This window comes from Podarcis melisellensis (assembly GCF_964234715.1).
Source record: "Podarcis melisellensis genome assembly, chromosome: 11".
Classification (NCBI taxonomy): domain Eukaryota; kingdom Metazoa; phylum Chordata; class Lepidosauria; order Squamata; family Lacertidae; genus Podarcis; species Podarcis melisellensis.
This window is the reverse complement of record NC_138543.1, coordinates 50,190,712-50,211,133: the sequence shown is the minus strand read 5'-3', so window position 1 is coordinate 50,211,133 and position 20,422 is coordinate 50,190,712. Positions and strand designations below refer to the sequence as shown.

General features: G+C 40.0%; 1 protein-coding gene across 15 annotated transcripts in view; it reads right to left on the bottom strand.

Annotated features, from left to right (window-relative positions):
• The window catches only part of TCF4 (transcription factor 4), a 335,303-nt gene that overhangs the window by 203,367 nt on the left and 111,514 nt on the right, over positions 1-20,422 (bottom strand). For all 15 annotated transcript variants that reach the window (XR_014172702.1, XM_081929733.1, XM_081929732.1 and 12 more), the window contains one exon: positions 20,018-20,114. Coding sequence is in view for 14 of the 15 variants with exons in the window: in XM_081929733.1 (XP_081785859.1) it covers positions 20,018-20,114 (97 nt within the window). In the remaining variant the exon portion in view is untranslated. The remainder of the gene's footprint in view (positions 1-20,017; positions 20,115-20,422) is intronic.

Sequence of the window (20,422 nt, the reverse complement as noted above, 5' to 3'; positions counted from 1 at the left end):
ACGGGATGGTGACTTACAGATTACCCCACCCCAAAAAGCAGATATTCATAAAACCTGCATAACCTTACATATAAAGCATGCGAAGATAAACATTTTAAGAAAAAAATAATACATCTCCACCATAGCGGGGAAGACTGTGACCAGGTGACTTGAGTGCCTACTCAGTTTGCTGTCCAGAGCTGTTATTGTTTCTTTTTAAGGTTTAAAATGGACTTGAATTGTACAGCCCTTCAAAAATAAAGGACTGTCTTACATATGGCCACCCTGATTCTAAAATTCCAGGTTAACGTTTATACCAATTATTATCTCGTTGTTGTTTTAAGTTTAATAATAATAATAATTTGAAGTGTCAAATACTGACACAGGTGCTGCACATCAGTAACTCAAGATTTCTTTGTATGCAAACTCCCTTCAAAAGCTGAATCTGCAGTTGCACACAATTATTTTAAAAGCATTTACCTTGATTGGATCATGTCCAATTTATATAGCATAACCAATTTTACAGCACACTAGGCACCACTAGAGCAAGTGAAACAACTCCTCTGTCTTGGGGCGGGGAAGCTGATGCTATCACCCTTCGAGGATCTATGAAAAGTTTAAAAGACAGCTGTCTGGAACTGCACACTTCTTTGAAATGTTTCACAACTGCCTGATAGATATGTATTCAACTTTCTTCCAACTATACTTCCAAAATGATCATATTCTTAAAACTGTTCCAAAGAACTCCCCATTCTTCCCTCTTAGCATTAATAAAACAGTCTTTGGAAGGGTTCTACTTGTTCCCAGATTTCACCAGAACTCCCCATGCAAAATATTGCTTTAAGGTTTTCAAAAGGCACAACGGCCATAGTTTGTATATATCAAAGTCGACTGCTCCAATAGATAAATCAATGTCTTGTTCTCCCTCATATCTAAGACATTCTTCTTGTTAAGAATTGTTTTGGATTTTGAGTGAATGTCTCTTCTACAACCTTCATTCTGTAACAAGACAATGCACCTACAGAGCAATGACTGGGACCTACCAGACCTGGTGGGGTTGCTAGACAGTCATGGCGGCTTGACCAGTGAGCAGTTACAGGGGTGTGGGCAAATTGTTCTGGTTTCCTCCTCCTGTGCAAAGCTACCATGGATGTTTAAGAACTGCAATTTTGCAAATAGCACCTAAATTAAACTGAAAATTATCTTTGGTTCACAGTTGCTGCCACAATTTCTGGTGCCGGTTTCAGGCCAAATAAGCTATACATTAGTCAGAATTGCATTGTCAGAATACCCTGACAAGTATGTACTGGACTGGAGCCTGAGTTAGTGAATCTTAAAGGTGTCATACAGGACTTTTACCAAGAGACACCATAAAATCCTACAGCAATGGGAAAGGATTATTCCCCCTCCCATAACTAGAAAAATACAGTGGTACCTCGGGTTACATACGCTTCAGGTTACAGACTCTGCTAACCCAGAAATGGTACCTCAGGTTAAGAACTTTGCTTCAGGATGAGAACGGGCGATGGCAGCACGGCAACAGCAGGAGGCCCCATTAGCCAAAGTGGTACCTCAGGTTAAGAAGAGTTTCAGGTTAAGAACAGACCTCCAGAACGAATTAAGTTCTTTCTTAACCCGAGGTACCACTGTAATCTAGAAGTTGCAGTGTGGGGGGGGGGGTATTAAATGAACTAGGAGACCAGGGTTAAAATTAGCCATGAAATTCAATGTGTGGCTCTTTCATTTTAACTTACGTCACATGGTTGCTGTGGGGATAACATGGCGAAAGGAAACCCTCAATCTCCTTGGAGGAAAGGTAGGATGGATATAAACAAAATACTGGTAAATAAGGAATTAGCAAAAGAAAAGCCCCTCTCCAGCCTGCTTGCCCCCAGTTTTTGAATCGAGGAAGGGGAGTGCAGCTTTGGAATCATGAAAAATGCTTTTCTATAAAAAGGGGGGAAAGGCACAATAAGGCTATTCAGGCTTACAAACATTGGACTTTACATGTAGGCTCCTGTCAAATCCAAGGCAAGGTGCAATCCATGATCTTGTACTATATACAGGTTCTGTGCACTAAGTTCTCATCTCAACTATCATCTGAAATGTCCTGCTTTTAGCATTTTAAAGTTTTTTTTTTAAAAAAATCCTCACAACAATCCTGTAAAGCAGACCATAGTGCAATTTTAGCAGAACATCCACAACAGCAAAATTGTATTAGCACTTTAAAGACTAACGTTTTATTATGGAATAAGCTTCGGAGGGTGAAAATCCACTTCATCAGATGCCTCGTTCTTGACAAACCGTTAAAGCTTATGCAATAATACATTTGCTAGCCTCTAAAATTATACTTGACTACCGTTTTATTTCTAGTTGGCTAGCCCTTTTGATTGAAAAGATAGCAAAATAATGCTGCCAACAACACACTATGAGCCAGTGACAGAGATGAGGATTTTTAAGTTAAGTTTCCAGATCCTCTGGTGTGATTGTTTTTTAAAGGTATGAAGACAAGGAGATTCTTGCCAACTGGCTTACTGAGAAGAAAAATGTGCAGGCAGTTTTCTACTCAAAGTGTGATGCAGCCTAAGGAGTTTCACTATCAGCACCACCAACTCCTCCCTGCAAAACACAGCCTCCACTTACGGACTTGAGCAGAGGAGACATGATGAGCCTCAAAAATAAAGAGAAGGAATACACCTCCCACACCAAGGAGGAACCTCTGTTTGTGCAGAGTGGTTCCACCACAATAAGGTGGTTCCACAACAGGTATCCTTTGTATAAACAGCACATCATATAATCACCACAACAGAAGATCCCGTGCTGGATCAGGCCAAAGACCCAGCAAGTCCAACTCCCTGTTCTCACAGCAGCCAAACACACGTAGCATTTTTAAACCTAAAGAAAACAGGAATGCAAAATATCTGTACTTCTCTCAAACCTAGAGACACACCTAGAAACAGTTCTAATAATGTACAAGTGTTGAAAGTTGCAACACGGTCAGATGCCACCCACCATTTCTCCTATCAGTGCTCCTCCCTGTTCACTAAAGTAAATGCAAATGATTAAAGGTGGCAAAGTGTATTATAGAAAGATCCTGACACATCCTGTCCAGCATTGCTCTCTCTTAACATATATTAATAATAAACAAGCTGCTCAAACTAGCAACCACAAGCTTTCCTTGGCTAGCTACAAGAATGTAGGGAGTTACTCTAGTAGGTCAATATTGTAAATGCTGCTTATCCCTCATAATAACAGATGGAGTGGAAGGTTTCATAGTGGGTCTGTCTTGAAAGGCAGTCCAATCAGTCACATGGTTTCTCCCAAATGGGAGGGGCCTATTTGCCACAGCCATACTTCTCAATTGGGATTGGCTGAGTGCTACGCAGTCCTGATGCACAGAAATGTTTGCACAACTTCACTGAGGTCAGACAGATGTATAACCTCTGTGAGAGACAAGAAAGTGTGTGTGGCTTCCAAGTTTTTGAAGGGTATATTTTTTAAAATAAAATAAAAATTATTGACATTCCAGGACCAGCCTCCACTAAGAGTAACTACCTTTTCTCAGGAGCAACTTTAAATGTGTGCAAAAATGCAGACATATGTGTTGGGTTCTTTCAAATTAAATTTTCTAAAAGCAGACCCCTTTCCAGCTCAAGATCCGAGGCACTAAAATGCAATTTTCTCCCCCTTCCCATATAATTACAGAGGTTTTGTTTCTTTTGTTACAACAAGCACGAAAGGTAAACCATAAAATGGAAGGAATAATGATCAGGTGCTATAGAGCATCTTAAACAATGCCGTAGTATTCCTCTGTTCTGTACCCCTGCTGTTTAAACTTCCACTACAGCAGAGATGGAGTCCCCTAGCACGATAACCTAACCCAACCCCCCTGTCCTCTGACAGGATATGTCAAATACCAAGGCTGCATACACCATAAAATGCTCTCTATCATCAACAATAGTATATCTCACTAGAGAAGAATATGCAAGAGTCAGAAAAGAGTTGCCTTTACAGAGCAATTTTATTTGAGTTTACTCAGAACTAAATCCCATTGTGTTCATTAGCACATAGGATTGTGCCCTTAGGACGCAAAATTCATGCAGCTCGAACAAGAACTCAGTAGAAGAAAGCAAACTTTGTGTGTGTTCAGCTCTGGCTGAAGGGAGAGGGTTAGGAAAGACTCTGAATCCTGGAATAGATGGACATCAATTACTTAGCCTCAATACAAGCCAGTTCCAGCATATAGCCAGCAAGTAAACCAAGAGATCCCATTTTGTACCCTTGCATAAAACCTGTGTTTCTACCCCATCACCAATCAGAGTAGTTTCGAGAGCAGAGAGTAAAACAAAGGGGCAGAATTACCCCAAAACCTCTCAACCAAGGGCAATGTCACACTTTATGAACAAAGCAAATTCAACAAAGTTTCAGTCAATCCCATTTCTCTGACACATGGGGACGTGAATCCATTTTGGAACAGTTGAAAAACTGTACCAAAAATGGCACACTCAGTTAAATACTCATTCATTCTGAAACTAATGCTTTAAGTAACAAAAAAAATGTAAAGGAGTTCACTCTTCATTGCATGCAAGCCTATTCCGGGGATGGAGAGACTTACCTTTCTCCAAACAGTGGAATCTGTGAGGTGGTTGTAGAGGCTAACCGTACTATTTTATTTACTCTGAATGCCCTGGACACTGCATCCCAGGGTACAAATGGTAACAGTCTTTTTAGTCTAAGTCCTATTCTGCAAAACAGATCTCACTCCTAGGTAAGTATATGCAGGATGGAAGCCTAAGCTACTTGCTCCAGAAATACTTTGAAACTCTAAGTACTGTACACTGTGAAAAGCTTCAAAGAAGTCAAAATACTTCAAAATTGTAAAACACTTTAAAATTAAAATGATAAATATGAACTAGATGAACATGCTATTAAAATGTTTCTCTATCTATGGTATAAGTGCTTTCCAGAATAATTTTAAAAAACTCATTACGTTTTTTCCCCTGAATGGCACAAATTTAGGAAAACCAGAATACAGAGATCATATGGTATAAAGGTGTCCCCTAAACTAGGAAGATGAAAGTTAGGTTCTGGACGGAGTTGCACTCCCCTGGAAGCAACAGGTTTTCACCTTGATGGTGCTCTTCCATTTGACAATGTCACTGGATACTCATGTGGCCTCAGTGGCTATAAGTTCCCCATGGTGAACTAGTACATGCAGCTGAACAAAACAGGATTGAACCCCTGCCCATCAGCTGACGTTGCCTGCCCATCAAGTGATACCAGGTGGGTGTGGTATGGGGGGGGGGGAGAGACTTGCAGGCCAAATTGGAAACCCTGGTAGACTAAGAATGGACTGCATGCCAGAGGGTCTCTACCCCTATTTTAAATCAAGGTGAATCATGATATAAAGAAGCAAGGGGAAAGGACTGAATTGAATTATTTATTGAAACTAACTTTCTCACTCATACTTCTTCAGATACAGATATAGGGTCCACTTTATTTCTATGGTTGCAGGTTGTTTTTGATGTTGTGTTCTAACTGTTGCAATATGTCCTGCGACAGTAGGGTGAAAGGCGTGTGATTAAAAGTAATGACATACCCTGAACAAGAGCGCATTATTTGACCACCAAGGCTGCAATCCTAACCTTGCCTATTCAGAAGTAAGTTCAATTATGGTGCTGACTCCCAGGGAAAGGGGGTTAGGATTGCATCCTATATCATGTTAATTTTACAACCCAACAGAGCATTCTTCCCACTGCTGTTCCATCCTTATAACCAGGCTTTCCATCTCTTTTGCCACACTGAAAATACTTTGCAGTACCTATACAGCAGCAGCAGCCCTGGAACCTGTTTGTGAGCAAGCCACACCCATCACTCACTCACCTAACATTATACAACGTCGGCCACACGACAAGTAAACTGCAGCTGAAAAGGAACAATCGGAAGTGCACTCTAAGCAGTGTGATTGTTTCTCTGCAGCACAGCTTGCATTTGGCACTGTTTGAATTTGGCATCAAGCACAAGCCAGGCTGCTTTTGGCAGAAGTCAGTCATGCCTACCTGTCCAGCGTGAGAGCTGGTCACTCAAGGATCTGATCCTTTGCTTAAAAGTGGTTCCCATCCCTGCTACAGACGGAATGTTTTGTTTTTTTAATATTCCCATATAGTAGAAGAAGCTAACTTTTCATTTTCCGTTTTAATAGGCATGTTCAAGATTGGAAAAACCTCCAAGGGGCACATGCTTATATCCATATTATTTCTTATTATTTAAACTTCATCCATTTCTCAAAAACAACAATACACTAATGGCGGTTGGGGGGGGGAGCCGTAATGAGATTTCCAAATTATGGTTGGGTATAACTTTTACCCATGATAAAAATCTGTGTCTGTATGTAGTGCCAGATGTGACAATACCCAAATACCCAGAGTTACCCAAATGAAGGTTTTGGTGTTTTTTTTAAATATATAGTAAATGTTTGCCCCTGCACACTGAGTTCTCTGTTCCTTTAAGAAACTATTTTTTTATTTTCAATTACAAACAAAAAACCCTGTATTTTAAAGTTAAAATGTTTTGAAAGTATTGCAAACAATCTAGGAAAAATTCTCACTATAACTGAGAACTAACATTAACTATCTTTAATGGTTTTCTGGGTTACCAAGCGAATTGTCCTTGGTGAGAGAAAAGTGCCCAAACGACATATGGCATGTGTTAGCCCCATACACTTTCTTGACCTTTCCCTGACAATTTCTCTATGAAAAAATCAATCTGGTGTTCTACTACATCCCTATCTGGACAGGGATATCCTAACTTCTGTCGTCTATGCTCTGTTAACCTCTAGGTTAGATTACTGCAACACATTATACATGGGGCTGCCTCTGAAGAGACTTGGAAAACTTCAGCAGGTGCAGAATTCAGCAGCTAAGTTGCTCACTAGGGCAAGACCATCTGAGCATACTGCACTGGCTGCCAATTAGTTTCAAGGCCCAATTCAAATAGCTAACCTATAGAGCTATAGAGATTGCTTTTATGTCACAGGGTTTTTGTTTTGTTTGTTTAAAGTGGTGACTGACTGAAATATGGGACTGTTGTACCAGTGACAATATATGGCAATGTCCTAGAAGGACTACTCTATACGTCTACTTATACAGGAATTGCACAATGAAAAGTACAACAAGAGTACCTTCCATGCCACCCAAAATAGAATGAAGGTTAAGACTACATATATGAGTGTGTATATGCACACCTGATTTATAACCTGCCTTTAAGTAAATATGTTTATGATCACTCCAGCAAGCTAATAGCATGAAGTAATTTTTCGGGCTGTTTTAGTATTTTAACTTTTGTATGATTTTAAATTAGGGTTGTCATTTCCCCCCTTGATTTTACCATGTTACCTTTTGTAAAATTATTTGAGGGTTTTTTAAAATAATAATAATAATAATAATAATCAAGCTGTGTACAAATTTATGAAATAAATATATAAATCAAGCATAGGCAAACTCGGCCCTCCAGATGTTTTAGGACTACAACTCCCATCATCCCTAGCTAACAGGACCAGTGGCCAGGGATGATGGGAATTGTAGTCCCAAAACATCTGGAGGGCCGAGTTTGCCTATGCCTGGTATAAATAAAAATAATACAACATATGCAATCAGGACCATTCTAATTGCAATCCAGAAATATTATAATACTGATCACCACTGAACAGAAAAGTTTAAGGACACACTGCATAACAGAATAGCAGAGCAACATGATTCTGGAAACATAGTATCCACTTCTCCCATTTCATATTTTTAAGAGGTTGAGACATCTTTTTTTAAAACAACAACAATGAATTAACAATTCTAGCACATGATATTGCTGGGGCAAGGGGGAAGGATTTCTGAATTTCAGTTGGGGTGAGACGTATATTGTATTTCTGAATAAGCTGGGGAACTCATTAAAATGCAGCTGATGGGGGATGAGTTTTTTATTGTTAAAAAAAAATCAATATAAACTTTTTAAAAAAAGAAACATATGCTGCAATGTTACACTCACTTACCTGGGAATAAGCCCCACTGAATTTAGTGGGACCTATGCATAATTGCTAGGGAGTAATGTTCATAGGGGATGCGGGTGGCGCTGTGGGTTAAACCACAGAGCTTAGGACTTGCTGATCAGAAGGTCAGCGGTTTGAATCCCCGCGACGGGGTGAGCTCCCGTTGCTCAGTCCCTGCTCCTGCCAACCTAGCAGTTCAAAAGCACGTCAAAGTGCAAGTAGATAAATAGGTACCGCTTCAGCGGGAAGGTAAAGGGCGTTTCTTTGCACTGCTCTGGTTCGCCAGAAGTGGCTTAGTCATGCTGGCCACATGACCCAGAAGCTGTACGCCGGCTCCCTCAGCCAATAAATCGAGATGAGCACTGCAACTGGACCTAATACCCCTTTACTCCTTTACCTTTAATGTTCACAGAGCTCAGGGAGATTTACTATGTCCAAGTAAGTATACATAGCAACAGGTGCTAAATTCTACAAATATCCCTGGCATTCACCTTTGGACAGAGTAGATCCGTGGTGAGGGATCTGTGAGCAGCTTTTAAAGGTCAGCGGGTTACTCAATATATGGCATTATGTTAATTATCTTGTGACCAGACCAACATAGCTGCTTTTATCTGTCTCTCTATCCTCTCCCCCACAACCTTATCATCAGACCTTGTTCATGGTTTCCCAGAAATTAAGTCCCAAAACATTAAAAATGGCAAAAGTGAAAATTTGTAATAGTGCAAATTTCAAAGCATAATTGTGTTTCAGTTTGTAAATTGGTTTGGAAAGTGTGAACTGGACAGTTTCTCATCAAAATTCACACAAAATTTAATTTCTTCCACTTCCCTACTTCCCCCTTGCTGGTGAAAGCCCAGTGAGGCTTAGGATGGGCAGTAAAACCCCTTTGGATTCCACACTGTAGTCCCTTACCTGGCGACACATCCCACTGAACTTCATGGGAATTACTTCTGAGTAAGCATGCATTTGATTGTATTACTGATTAACAGCACAGTCGATATCTCAAAATCATAATAAATCCGTGGAATGACAACATTGTTTCCTTAGCAGTTTTATGTAGGATAGATAATTCAGTACAACCACACAATTACTGGAGAGTGACCAGAGATGCTGAGCAGAAGTGTGTGTCTAACACATTCTGGAATCCCCTGGCCATATAAACAAAGGATGTCAATTTGCGAAGGCAACCTACATTTCTGATTGTATAAACAAGACCTCAGAGAGAAAAGGAATTACGGTCTCGTTAAGCTACCCTTGTCTTCTCTTGGGGAGCCTACCCTGGGTGTAACACAGCTGTGGAAGAGGAAATGCCTCTCTGTAAATATCTGAACAGAAGAACAACACATGTCAGCTCGCTGGATACAGTGCCGTTCCATCACAATGCCATGAAGGAATAGGGATACGACTTGCGTGTTTCCTAGGAAGCTGCATTTATCTAGCACAGAAAGAATCTCAGTTTTAATTTGCGTTTAAGCAAAACCTGGGCACTCATACCTGAAAATATAAACCGAAAAGGTGTGAGCAGCATGAGGGGAGGAAGCTTCATAAAACAGTGTTAATTGTTTTTCATATCAAGGATGGGTCAACCCTTTACCTTTGCTAGAGACAGATTTATCTGTCCTTCTGATGACAGGCTTCCCAAACTAGCTCCCTCCCTCATTCCTTGGGTTCTGCAAATATATTTACAGTGCAATGCTATATGTCTACTCAGAAGTAAATACCATTCAATTTAAGGAAACAAACTCACATGCAAGTAATGCCATTTCAATATTGATAATTTGCAGTACTCTGTGTCTGAAGTACTGTGCAAGTTAAAACTATGTCTAACTTCTGAAGCTCATGTTGTTACATGTACTGTTACATATACCAACAGACCTCAGTACTAATTTCTTTATATTATTCATTACTGAAACACTTACATGTTGCATTATCTGCCATTCACATGGCAACAGAAGTGGCTTACAACCAAAACTTGAAATGTAACAACTCCCAATAAAACTGTAACAGCTTTACAAATCTTTGGTTAGAAAACAAGGCAGACTTTCCAAACATATATCATCCCTTTAGAAAATGCTTTTTGAGAAAAGACAATAGATACATTTTTTTTTAAAAAAAAATAAAAATATATAGACAATTACAAATAACCCCACTATCAGTAAGTAAGTAAACACCTAACAAAAATATAAATCCATACATACAAGTTTGTAAGCAATACAAATCAATACAAACTGACCTAATCCAACAATTTTAACAAAACAAAAAAAACAAGAGGGAAAATCTAGCCTAGGACATACACACAAAGATACAGATCATACAAGGCCAAATAGATCACAAAGTCAACAATGAGTTTTGCACAAATAAGCTACAAACTCTAGTTGGCAGCCACACCTCAAATATAGCAGTCTTCCTCCTACTTCCCACCTGGGTTGCCATTCTCAGTCTTTACCCGCAGGAGATAACAATCATCGCTCCTAGTCCCACATACATTAACAGTTTTGAAATTATTCTCAGTCTTGCAGCTCCAAGCACCACTTCCACGAGCAACAACCTTCTATTTATCTCCAGGGGATGAGGAAAGACAGAACCACAGAACTGTAGAGTCATCTACATCACCTACAATGTAGAAATCTCAACTACATGGCAGATGGCCACCAAACCTCTGCTTAAAAACCTCCAAGGAAGGAGAGTCCTCCGCCTTTCGTAAAGTCTGTTCCAGGTGGATGCCAACCTCTCTTCCATGTACCCCTTTCCTGCAATTATTGTTCAAACTGGGAACAGCAGGTCTCGCCACCAGTGATGGCTGGTGCCCATTGGGGCTGGGAGGATGGAAAGCAGGGAGGAAAGCCAACAGTAGGTGGAACCAAAGCCAATGCTAGGCAGGACCAATGAATTCTCATTTTGTCTCCATCCTCTGCCCTGCCAAGTTCTACAAGGGCAACACTGGGAGTGAAGGAGGTGACAAGGCAGGACCACCTCTGCACTGCTTGTAAGAAAAAAAGTCAGGTGGGGAATGAAGCAGAAGAATGGAAGCCTCTTTCAAAGTTGGAAGAAAACTTGAGAAATTGGAGAACAGATTTTAGCACAGCACTATTTAATGCGCCCTATCTAACCTCTGAGTACTTCCTTTCAATATGTGACTTTTCCTTATTCTCCAAATAAAATTGGTTGTAATGCATACAAGTAATTCGGGGTCTTATGTAGAGCGCACAGCATATGTTATCACTATTCACTACATTAACCTAAGGAACAGATCAGCAGGTATCACAGCTCTTTATGAGCTGTTCATCAAGTGCCTTTAATCCCTTTACACAGTGGTCAACCAAGAAAGCCACTAGCTTCACACTAAAATCAGGCCAATATTCGAATGAAATCACCCAATTACCAAGAGACCAGTTTTTCATAGAAGTTGCTTAGATAAATTAGAGGATGCATCTAATTAAAATGAGAGAGAGAGAGAGATCTGTTGTGGGGGGGGGGGATGTGAATGCCTTCAATATTTCCAAAGATTAGTAGAGTTCATGTAGGAATTTTGCAAGTTATGAAATGGAAGCCACAATTCAAGGTATTGGGAGCAATTCAGTTCATTGATTTTGATAGGAAATATTTGATCAAATGCTTAATGTGGCATTTACATGGCAGCTTATTCAATTTGCATGGTGTTCCCTATCTGTTTATCTCCACTTTATATTTAAGCTTTCACTCTATGTAAAGCCACTTTCTGAACTGTAGTGGGACTACAGTAGAATACAGCACACGTTTATCACTTATTTCCATATTATTTGCAAACAGAATTCTGGAAACAAATAACATGGAAACTTGCACCATATTTCTGGAAGTAGTTTTAACATAGCATGAAAGTTGAAATATAATATAATATGGAACTTAACGGTTAGGAAAAAGTCATGAAAATGGAATAGAATATATATATATATATATATATATAGAGAGAGAGAGAGAGAGAGAGAGAGAGAGAGAGAGAGAGAGAGAGTTTTGCTCACTGGAAGGATAGATTGTGAAGGTGAGGCTCCAATACTTTGGCCACCTCATGAGAAGAGAAGACTCCCTGGAAAAGACCCTGATGTTGGGAAAGATGGAGGGCATGAGGAGAAGGGGACGACAGAGGACAGGATGGTTGGACAGTGTTCTTGAAGCTACCAGCAAGAGTTTGACCAAACTGCGGGAGGCAGTGGAAGACAGGAGCGCCTGGCATGCTCTGGTCCATGGGGTCATGAAGAGTCGGACACGACTAAACGACTAAACAACAACAACAAATATAGTTTTATTTCTACTAATGTTTCATTGTTTTAATTCCCCCCTATGTTCTTAGCAATTCTTGTTTCTATCTGAAAGCCGCCTTGAGTCCCATCAGCGAAAAATGTGAGGTATAAATACATGCATACTGCTTTGAGATGGTAGCCTAATGCTACATTCAGATAGCACTTTATACCGTTTTCTCAACGTTTCCTTACCTGCTAATTTCTGTGTTTTATGAGCTCTTTCATACAACGTAAAAGGTACTTCTACAAATCTAGCACAAGTTTAGCACTCATTTCTGTGTTAATTGCTTCCAGAAAAAAACAACAGAGGTAGAAATCCAGCAGCCACCAACACTCACATAAACATGCTTCCTCTCCAGAACTTGGCTGGTGCTAGCAGTGGTTTCTTTCTAAATGGATGGAAGAGGAACAACACCCAACTGCTGTTGTTACTCATCCAGCTAGTGCTACATATGCAGAAGCCTAATTCTGTGCATTAACAGACCTTGGCCATTGGGGGCTGGTTCCCATTGGGAATTGGTAGGGCAAAAGGTCAGGAACTCAGCAATCAGCAAAGGCAGAAACCAATGGCAGGCTGAGCCAACTAATTCTACTTTTGTTCACCTCCTCCTCCTTTTCCCTGCACTGTTCTTCAAGAGGCTAAGAAAGTGGGAGTTGATAGGCAGTGCCACTCCCAGGTAAGTTGGTGGCTAAGAACAGGCTGAGGTTGGTGGGGCAACACTGGATTTCCCCTAGCAGACTACCCTTCACTGGCCTTGGTTGGATAAGAACAGCAATGTGTTGTTTCTGGTTGTAGAACTGGAAATGGAGTATTGATGCTGACCTCCAGACCCATTTACAAACTGTAGGTAAACCTACAGTTATAATGCTTTCCCTAAAACATATTTTCCCTGACACGCTTATTGATTCTTCATATAGGATATATACTGTACCATTTCAGACTAAAATAAACACATCTGATTCATAAAGAGTTTTGTTCCTTGAACACAGAATCAGTTGATTATTGATTATCTAGCTAAGTCCACACATCCTGTGACTTTAAGTAGGGAACAGCATCACTCTGTGTGTGTGTGTGTGTGTGTGTGTGTGTGTGTGTGAATGCACTCAGTAAACTCTAGTAAACCAGCAAATTTGTTTTGTTTCACATATTTCCTGCATGTGAAGCCATTTCCAGCTATAATGCAACTGTGTACCATGGCATACCAAAAGCCATCATATCCGCTTGAAATAAGTATATTCCTTTAAATAATATAATTATGTGACCAAAAATACCTCTGGAAAGTATTAATACTGGAAACCAATTCATAAACCAAATGTGTGGTTCCCCCTCCCCCTCAAAAGGCAAGCCTGTGAATGATTTCCTGGTTGGCTAAGATTTTCTAGAAATTGGATTTTCCCTCCTCTATGAATATTTTAAAGAAGTCACTTATAGACGCCTTTTAATGCAAGAACAGGTGTGAGCTCAAATTCCCTCAGCTACTAATATCAGCTCAGCTGAGAGAACAGCAGTAAATTCTTATTTGAAAGCTAAACTAAGTTCATCTTGATAAGGGCTGGGAGCTCATTAACCATTAAAATGCCATATAAACGCTATTCGGAAAGCTATTTCTTTGTCTGGTTGGATTTTATGTGAATTTGGAATGCAGAAAAATAAACATGAAGAAGCACATGAAAATAAAGCGTCTGTTCTGTGCACCAAAGGAGTCTCTGCTTAGAGCTGAAAAAAGCCAGAACAGTTTTGTGATCAGCACCCTACCGTTTAGTTCAACAGGATCAGGAAACAAAAGACTGGTGTTTACAATTTTGCTTACAGTGCCTTGGTTTGAATTAGCAACCCTTGCTCAACTGTCCTAAACCAAATGTATTTATTTATGGTGTTGGGTGGGTGGCTCCCAGTTCTACCTAAAGTCAGTCCAAAAGTGCGTCACCAAAACCTATTATTTTACATATTCAGTTTTTCAGCTTAAGGTAATAAGTATAAGAAAATAGTCACTTGTATTTGTTAAAAATTTACCTGTTTTTAAAGCCTATTTTTGTTCTTGCACCATTTCTCAGTCTTTTCTCCTCTCCTTTCCTTTTCCTATCCCTAAGAATTTTCATGGAAGACAGCTATAAATTAACTATCTGAAAATCAAAACTTGTTCAAACATAGCCCCAAAGCGAGGATTTAAATTCAGTGATTTTGGAGTTCATAGGAGTTCCCTTCCACCCACGGGGATCAAATTCGTCTGAAGGCAGATGAAAGATGTTTCACACACATTACTCTGCACTTTTCTTTTAAGGAAAGCGGCTGAAGCTAAAAATAACTAATTAAAAATGTTCAGGCTTGTTCCAAAACAAAACACATTGGAATGTAAACTTCCCTGAAAACTATGTGGCACTAAATAACATTAGTCCTTTGTTACACAGGCATTAATTCTCAGTGCCTACACTATTACCTTTATAAAGCTGCTAATTTTCATTTCCCCAGGTGAACAGAATGAAGTATTTCAGAAAACAAGTTTCCATGTGTGTTTGTGTGTGTGCATGAACATATATCTGATACGCAACACAGGGAAACGGACGCAAGATAGTAACAGTAATATTTTACAATGTCTTTTTTTATTAAAAAATGCTCAGTGACTTGATACACAAACAGCCTCTGACTTACAACTGCCCTAGCTTGAAAGGAGGTATAAAGAGTTAACCCACTGGAAAAAATAAGGTGTTTTGTTTTGTTTTTTAAGGTGCAGAAAAAAAGAGTAGAACCACCTTACCCTGAAATGCAGCCTCCTATTTTGGTCAGGATTGGAATGCTATAAATTCAGCCAGTTGTTTGTGTGTGTGAGAGAGAGAGAAATTGGGTCAGTCATTTGTCAGATCAGACCTGGTGAGGCTATCTGGAGTGGGATGGGTTATTTGGGAATGTGTGTGCTACTGCCAAAAAAGTCCACTCTTATTTCTAGTAATCTTTCTTCAAATGGAACTAAGAACATTAAGAAGAGTCCTGTTGGATCAGACCGTAGACCCATCTGCCATTGGGGATGGGGGGATGGACAATACACAGGATATACTACTATCAGTCTTAGGCTCCACGCACCCTTGACCTGGGCCTGCAAGGAGCGAGGGGTAAGGATACAAACCTGAGGCCTACTCCAAATTTCACCAAAGGGTAAAGCTCCGAGTGGGGAGGGCTAACATCTAAGCAATATTGGTGATTACAGGAACACATGATAGTTGACACAATGGGTCAATTATCTTATCTCATAGAATTGTAGAGTTGGAAAGGACTATGAGGGTCATAAAGTCCAACCCCCCTGCAAATGCAGGGATGTTCCGCCCAACATGGGCGCCCAACGGAACTTACAACCCAAAGATTGAGAGTTCCATGCTCTGCTAACTGAGCTAGCCAACATGCCCATAATTTCTTTTATCATTTTTATCATGTATTTTAATATCTAGTGTTGTTCAACTAAACTTGTAGTCCTCAAATAAGATTCCAGCTTCATATGACATACATTGCATAGAGTGGCTTATTTCTTATTTGAGCTATTTCTTCTCTCTCTCTCTCTCTCGCTCCCTCCCTTTCTGGCTCCAATGTGTTTGTCACTCAAAAGATGCTAACCAGCTCAGCCCCTTAAAGGCAGTGCTGCAAAGAAGAAAGCATTTTCAATGTTTCACCTTTACATGGTGCTAGGTTAAACTCAGGATGGTTAGAAACTCTTTGAAGCAACCCAAACCTAAATATTCCTGCTAGGCAGACTGAGCAGCGAAACTGAATTATAATGAACCAGCAGCTGTCACAATATGACCACAGTAACCAAATCAAAATATCAGCCACTAACCCAGATGAGATTCAAAAGGTCAATGAAGAAAGCCAGAAGCTTTCTTCAAGATCGCCTGAAACCTCAATCTAATCCTAGCAGTGAAATGTCCCATTAAGCTACAGGGGGTAAAGAAACAAGTTACTGTATATTGGTAAATGATTTAATGTACTAGCAAAATAACCCAGGAAGGATAAGAGGAGCTCGCAAAGAAGGCACCTGAAAATTGAGCAGCAAATCTGGAATGACATGCATCCATAGCAATATATTCTGACTCCTATATAGTACTGAAATATGTGGACAGATTCCCACTGCACCACTGCCCCAAAAGTGCACTACTGATTTATTCTGTAAAAGAGAGTTTACTTGATTGGCTGGCGAGCCCGAGAGCTATGCTTCTACACAAAGAATTTGGGAAGTCAATCTTTTTTTGGCCATAAATAAATTTAGCTTTGCTAATTCCCCACAGCTAATTATTGCACGGCTTGAAGTGAAGGCTAATTTAAATACTTCTTGCATGGTTTCCAACTACTTTGAAAGCATTTAAAGCTGGAATTAATACCTAAAAGCAAGTGCTTGCAATGTAGGTCCACAGTTGCCACATTATTTCAACAAATATTCATGGTTCCTCTGCACATTTCCAGTAATGACGATGCTAAATTATGTCCAGTTCCCCCCAATCCATCCCTCCAGTTCACATAAAATTAAGACAACAGCTACTTTGTGTAGGATGGCTATCAGTCTACAAGTTCAACAGAATGGCTGCAATCTTCTCCCCACTGACCTGAGAGTAAGTGTGACTGAACTCAATAGGACTTGATTTTGAGGTGATGAACATTGGATTGTGCTGGAAGGCATGGGCTTGGTACTATGTCACATTAAACTAGGGGCTGCCCACACACATTTGCAAAGCAAAGAGGGAACCAGAGACACTGCAACCACACACACATGAACACAAAATCCACCACCAGCAACTGGGCTTATAAACCCCCTTCCATTAGTTACATTCTTTCTCACTTTGTACTCCTAGCTTTGAGGAAGATATCATGGCTTTTAAAATCAGTTTCCCACCATGCCGGAACTGGGATACTGTGGTTCAAGTATATGTACATAGCAAGCAAGACATGGTGCAGTGAAAAATCTGGTGCTCATCTGGTGCTCCTGATGGTGTGTTTGCACTGTGACAACCTCCCTCTCTCTCCTGCTAGGCCACAGCGACTCACCTGCCCAGGAAGGTAGCTCCAACCTACCCAACAAGTCACTTCTGCTTTTAAGGTGTCATTTCAACAGATCTGTGTGAATCCTTGTTCCCATAATTACTATCATTTTAATCCTCCTCCTCTTCCTTTTTTAAAATAATAAAATAAAACATGCCCAATATGTGTAAGACACAATCACCTTTAAAACTGTAATGCCTGAGGTCTTTAAAAAAAAATGGGGGGGGGGGAGAGAGCTTTCCCTGATCAAACAATCATTTTTGGTCTGTCTCTGAAAGTCATCTTTCTATCAGCTGGTTTTTCACTTCCCATTCCCTGACGCCATCTCGTAGACAGTTTCGTTACATTCAGGTAAACTGTCTAGCCTGCAACACAGCCGCACTCAGTTCCAAATCTGCTCAAGGTGGAAAATGTAGCGTTCCATAAACACCAAAATACCATGTTTCAGACCAGACTGCTTATCTGACAGAACGGCACTTTCATTAATGCCAGGTGCACAGCTAGAGCAGTGTTCACTGTTGCAGTAAGTAAGATGGCCTTGTCTCCCACATTTATACTTTTCAGCCTTCCTTTCATTATAGGGAAAGGCCAGCTCAGGAAGAGGTTTCTTTAAACAGAAGATTTTCTGAGCATGATTACTGTTACAGATTTGCTAGCTCTGCAAAATAGGGGCAGAATCTACTGCACTCAGGTGAGCATGCATTAGAGCAGGGGTAGTCAACTACAACTCCCATAATCCCTGACCATGCTGGCTGAGGATAATGGGAGTCATAGTCTAGCCACATCTGGAGTGCCCCAGGTTGGCTACCCCTGCAGCAGACCCACCTGTTCTTAACATTTCTCACATGTAAACAAAAGGGGTGGAACTGTTTAGCCTGAACAGACACAAATGAAAAGGGAACCATTCTAATTACAAAAGTGCAATTTTAAATTAAGGTAACATAACACTGAGCAAGGTCACTGGTTCGAACGGTAGGCATGCCTTATTACATGATACCACACTTGTTAGAAGCTGTTAGCTCCCCTCATATGCATACTCAAGCACACAGAAGACCAGTATCCTTGGGTCTAAAAATGCGCCAGAACGCATAGAAATGTCTGGAACGTGCAGATACAGAACACACACTGGCCATTTGAAGCCAAGCAATCCCGATAGTGCTGATGAGCAACAACAAAGGACCCTTTGCATCAAATACAAAAGGGCAATTATTTGTTTAGGTTTGAAAAATCAAGCTCCTAACAGCTCTTCAATAAATGAGTGTGCTGTCTTTCCAACAATTCTCATCAGAATATGTTCGCTTTTATGCTTTAGAATGTGCTTAAAAGTCTTTTCCCGGAGAAAAGCGAATACTCGCGGTTAAAACAAAGGGACGCACAATTTTCTTGGCAAAAACTGAAACACAACACGATTTACAGGCTAAAGTGTTCTTTGTTGAGGGAAGCCAAAACAAAGTGAGACAAGAGAAACAAACTTTTCAGTTGCAAAAGAAGAAGAAGAAGAAGCACAACCCTCAAAGTGAAAAGGTCAAACCTTAAAGCATCACTCAGCACAGTGGGTTTCACAGAGGACCATGCATACAATGTAAAGATTGTATTTACACTGCCTGCAGTCAAACCTAATAGTGTGAGTTAAGAAGGGAGGGTCAGAATTTCCTTGCTTTTGTTGGCTCACGCCAACCCCTTGGAACTGCTGTAACTACGTTGCATGTGTGTGACTAACATATACATTACTGCAAGCTTCAACGCTGTCTCACATGTTAAACAACTCACAAATATTTCCTAATAATGAAAGGCAAGGAATATTTCAGGGGCATATATTGGTCCCAGAATGATATATCGCAGTTACAACTCAGTGCTTTCCTTGGCTCAAGTTCAGTTGTTTGAAACTAAGGCATCTCAGTTAGTTCATTGACAAGTGGAAGGAGAACGGTGTGATTTTGGCCAGGGAAAAAGGATTACTAATATTTTTACATCATATATTTATCTTAACAGAACTCATTTATCACATGTGATTAAAGGAAGGCTGCTATCTGCACTTGCAAGTAATTAAAGACTTTCTTCTGACAGCCAAAATTATTGCTGTAGATTCAGAAAGAGATCCTTGCAAGTCAGAATGATAGTGGCCGAGCATTATCCAACTGTGAGGGCACACACTTGCCAAATACCACAGGCTGTCAGAAGAGGAGTATGCTGCAGACATGGTCAGCCTTAATGTAGAAATTTACAGCCCAGAGACTACAAGTCCCTGCAGGCAACATCACACTGTTATCCAAAGAAAACAACGTTTTCAGATTGCTGATAGCTTAACCTCCAATTGTTTTTTCATTCAGACAACTAAGCGCTGCGTACTTTTTGTTGTTGTTTCATTTTGCAATGCCAACGATTTGCTGAAAAGTACGTAATTTGTAAACTAGCACATCACACAATTGAAAATGCTTATAAAACGTATACACTGTTTCTACATTGTGGACATTGCAGGGTACCTTACCAAGTCATTTAATTGGCACTGCTGGGAATGGTTTATGGAAAACATTTGGTAACTACCACAATCAAACACAAACTTACTGGAAACACAGATTTGAAACACTGTAAAAATAGAGAACTCTCTTTTATTTACACACACACACACACACACACACACACACACACACGTACTTATAAACACAAAGCCGTAATACAAATTTTGATAAATCTTTTTCTTACTCTGTATTCTGGAATTCACAAAAGGAGGAGATAGATTGTCATGTGATCCAAGGTCCCTGTTTGTCATATGTTCATAAGGAGTTCCGTCTCCATAGTTCTGTTAATAAATTGGAAACAAATACAGTTTAAGTGTAACATACATATTCCAATCTTTTAGAGACATTTCCCCCCGTATATTACGACTAGAAAAGCACAACTGCTTTTCCAATGAAACTGATGACATTTGCAGATAATTATTCTGTCAGCAATACATTAAAATTTTGTGTCCATACCTTTGCTAATTCCTAGGCTACAAGCCAGTAAAAATGTTGTTATCATTTTCAAATCTGTGGCAAGGATTGAATTATGTTGTGTTGCAGTCCCAAAGAATGAGAACTTCTACAAGTTAATGTTACATATTTTATT